The 4,390-nt window shown below is 25.5% G+C and overlaps 1 protein-coding gene across 1 annotated transcript in view; it reads right to left on the bottom strand.

Annotated features, from left to right (window-relative positions):
* LOC108688358 overlaps positions 1-4,390 on the bottom strand; it is an 18,519-nt gene that overhangs the window by 5,384 nt on the left and 8,745 nt on the right. The window contains 4 exon segments of the mRNA XM_018194593.1: positions 2,002-2,172; positions 2,281-2,569; positions 2,981-3,165; positions 3,354-3,725. Of these exon segments, the coding sequence (XP_018050082.1) occupies positions 2,002-2,172; positions 2,281-2,569; positions 2,981-3,165; positions 3,354-3,725 (1,017 nt within the window).

Here is a 4,390-nt window from a genome sequence, read left to right as displayed (position 1 = left end):
TATATAATTTAATCTTAAAATCTTTTATAATTAATTAATTTTTATATTTAATTATTTTCAGTTTTTTTCATTACCAGTTTGTTTCTAAATAAAGATATGTGTGTTGAATTTATTGCAAAATTATTATAGACTTTGAAAACACATTTAATACATATTAGAGAGAAACAAGTATTATTAAATTGTATTAAAAATTTTTTATGTATAAACAATGACATTATTTACTCAATGTATTTACATTGCGATCTACTAAGATTCCGATAACAAATCGAAATTTTGATAACAAAACAAAGATATGATCAACATTTAATTAAAATATACAGGGATGTATCAAAAGTAAACGGTCGAATATCTCGAAAGCAAAGCATTTTTGAGAAAAATATTTCAGACAAAAATTGTAGGATTTAAAAAGTTCTTTTCACATCCTGCCATCAAAATTGGGTGTTCTATTTAAAAAAATCAATTTGATCTTAACTTGATGTTGGCCACGATACCCAACGTCAAATGTGATTAGTGAATAAAGCTTTTTAATCCTATAATTTTTATTTGAAATATTTTCCCAAAAATGCTTTGCTTTCAAGATATTCGAGCAAACTTTTGATTTGCCCTATATATTGCTCCCTTAAACAATTAAAAATTTTCGAATTGTTGCTGTAAATAAGTTAAGTATAAATATTATACTATCAATCATCTAATTTAACTTTATAAAAAATTGTCAAAATCGATCGTCACACCTAAAAAAAAGATGGTTTAAAAAAATTTTTTTAATAAAATAAAAATAATATTTTATTAAATATATTTTATTTATTATATATATTAAAAATACTTTCTATCGATATTTATGTAATCAAATATTAAAAATTTTTTGTCAAGTTAAAAAATAGATTTTCTCTTTATTTGTATGTTTATTATTATTATTCCATTTTTTAAAATTAAAATTTAAAGTTTAAAAATAGATTTTCTCTTTTTCTGAAAAACTTAATTTTTTTAGTTGTGTCACTTTTGAAGTAAGGTATGCACACATATATGCCGAATAAAAACGCAAATTTATTATTCCTGAGACATTTATAAGTTCTTTTCCGCTTAAATTGTCAATATATATATGTCTATATATATATATATTTTTTTTTCTCACATCAGTTAATTTTATTTGTGTCAATTATTTTTCATCAAATCAGTTATTTTTTTCTCAAATCAGTTAATTTTATTTGTGTATAGAAACATAATATATAGTAATAAAATTGATTCATCATATTTCAATTCAAGATATTGTAAATTAATTAATTATTATCTTTATTATAAAATTATAAATAATTATTGTATGTGTGAATTTTGATGTTTATAAACGAAAAAAGTGACGTGAAGTCTACAGACGAGTTTCAGTATTGTTTATGCATTACTATTTATTCACTACTATTTTCACGCATGAAATATGTGATTTTCTCGAAGCCTGAAATTATATTGCAAAATTATGTTGCAGTAACTTGTATGCCCATTTCTCATTCTCCTAAACATGAGCAAGCAATTATCTACCTCACTGTACAAGACGAATGAATTAATAAATTATAACTCTTCTATAAATATTGAATGATTTTTGGAAAATAATATTTATATTGTAAAACAGTTAAAATTTTTAGTTAAAAAAAACTCAAAATTTTAATTCAAAAAATAAAAATAATTCAAATTTTTATATCATAAATAAGAATATTAATAAAAAAAAATTGTTAAACGCATTAAAAGTACAATTAACTAAGTTATTTGCTATTAATTTATGATACAACAAAGAGATAACAAATTTCTTTTAAATTTTATCGTATCGCCGATTTTATTATTTTAATAATAATTTAGTGCAAAAAATACAATATACGACATATTTACAACATATTTATTGTTATATTTAATTATACAGTTTCTTATCAAAGCGCATATTTAGTATAAAGGAATATATTGTACATTTATGGTTTAAAATAAAAAAAAATTTCTATAAGATATTTTAAATAGCACAAGTATTAATTTTTCGAAAATTGAGATGCAATATACCATTTAACGGCACTGTCATAGCTCCTTTTGGATCAATTACTACTGGTACCAAAGTTTCTTTGCACAGTGTCACCTCGCATTTGCTCAAGATCTTAAGTAGTGTTAGCTTCGTTTGCAAGAGCCCGAAGCGATTGCCTGCGAAATACATATTTAATAGTACCATAATAATATTATGTCAATAAAAAAATGAAAAAATTTATATTAATATTTTAATAGAGATGATATTAAAATCAGTTTTCTTACCAATACACGAATGTGGACCTTCTCCGAATGGGAAATAGACACACGATGGTCTGTTACGTTTGTTCTCCTCATTGAATCGTTCTGGATCGAATTTATTGGGATTGGGGAAATATTCTGGATCATAATGTAGGCCAAGCATCGAAATGTAAACCGGTGTATCTTTTTCAATTACGAGATTGAACTCAGGTACTTTGTAAGTCTGATTAGGGATGCGATTTAGATATGCCAATGGTGGATACATTCTCAATGTTTCTGACATCACCATATCGAGATATGGTAATGACCATACCTGATAATAAAAAATTATATGTAAAGATAATTTTTCATTTAAATTATAACACAGTAATAAGATTAAATAAGACCGTTTATATTAAATACATTACTTTAAATACGAAGCGCCATTATGATCTCAATGTTAAGAAGAACTATTATAATATATATATTCATTTAAATGAATTAATTTCAGAAAATTATAATTGCATGCCAATATGGTTGTCGGACTTTCAACGCAATCAATCTGAAATATTAATAATCCCTCCCAAATTTCCCAAATTTAATCTTAAAAAACTGTAATAAACTTATTGCGAAAAATATTGCCTTGGCCGGGAATCGAACCGGATTCTCTTGCATTCTGTGCGAGCGTCCTAAAGTTGTCTCGGTGGTCTAAAGGTTTACTTTATTTTTATTATTAGCTGCATACCATATCGTATGTAATTTTTCCATTAGATTTCTTGAGCGCCTCGAAAATTTCTTTTCGCAGAGTGTTCTGTATTTCAGGTTGTATCGCAAGTTCATACAACGCGAACGTCGTAGTCGTTGAAGAAGTTTCAAAACCAGCTGAGAAGAAACTAGCTGCTTGTGCCAAAAGATCATCACCATCGAAAGCTACAATTTACTTCATTGTAAATTTTTAAAGGTTTCCAGTTGTTTTAATTAATTATCATTATCAGAATTATTAGTTAGACGAATCAATTAATCTAATTTATCATTAGATATCACATTTCTGTTTTTATTAGACATAATTAAAAAAAAAGTTCGTATAAAGTATAAATAGTTAATTTTAGTTCGCTTACTGAAATCTTTAAGATTCTGATCGTTATTATTATTATTTTTTAATTCGAGAAGAATATCAATGAGATCGTTCCTCTTCAAACCAGATTTCATACGCTGAGTTAGTGTCTCCCAAAAAACTTTACGCATAAAATCAGTGGGCTCTTTGCCAAACATCTTTATTCGTGTCAAACGGACTATAGTTGGAAGGAAAAATATTGCGAGCATCTCAAAGCTGCGATATGTATTATAATAAAATATCATCTTGCCGTATTTACGGAATTCTGCGTTTGGATCTTTGAACGAATTTACATCGAGTCCGTAAGCGGTGCTTCCGATTATATCCGTAGCAAATTTAGCAGTTAACTCTCTTACTTCTATCGTCTTTCCATTACCTGCCATTAATATTACTAGTTTGATTTATTTATCTATGAATATCTTATTCTAATTTTTATGTTTTTATCGACATAAATAAATATGAAAGTTTTTGTTGCGTACATTTGCATATAATTAAAAAATGAATTTATTTTTTGCAGAAATCATGAAATTTTGTTTTCATATTAAATACTTCCTTCGATTTTTCGATAAATGGTTTCAATGCCTTTACGATTTAAATAATATACATATATATATATAAATAAAAGAGAAAGCGTCAATAAGATGTTTTGGCTCAGGATTTTGAAAAATTTTTTTTTTTTCATATGTAGTCTAAGCACTTTTTATGACTAATAAGTGAACTAATAAAAATATTTTCGCTGATTATATACTATTGATTATATATTAGTATTATTTCATAATCCAAAGTGAAGATGAATACAACTCATATTAAACAATGAATTTTGTTTACTCTAGATTTTAAATGTATAAGTGCTCCTAATAAATAAGTGATTATTTGATTATGATTAGTTGCCTATAGACTTTTAAGTCTTTCCAAGTAACACAGCAGCGCTTGCAAAGCATTTATATATATCATGACTTGTTATTTTGCTTGGGTAAAGTTTGTTTCATCAAAATTATTTGTAATTATCAATTTTCATTATTTGACATATATATATGTGTG

Source organism: Atta colombica, unplaced genomic scaffold (assembly GCF_001594045.1).
Source record: "Atta colombica isolate Treedump-2 unplaced genomic scaffold, Acol1.0 scaffold229, whole genome shotgun sequence".
In the NCBI taxonomy this organism is placed as follows: Eukaryota; Metazoa; Arthropoda; class Insecta; order Hymenoptera; family Formicidae; genus Atta; species Atta colombica.
This window is presented reverse-complemented; position numbering and strand designations above follow the sequence as displayed.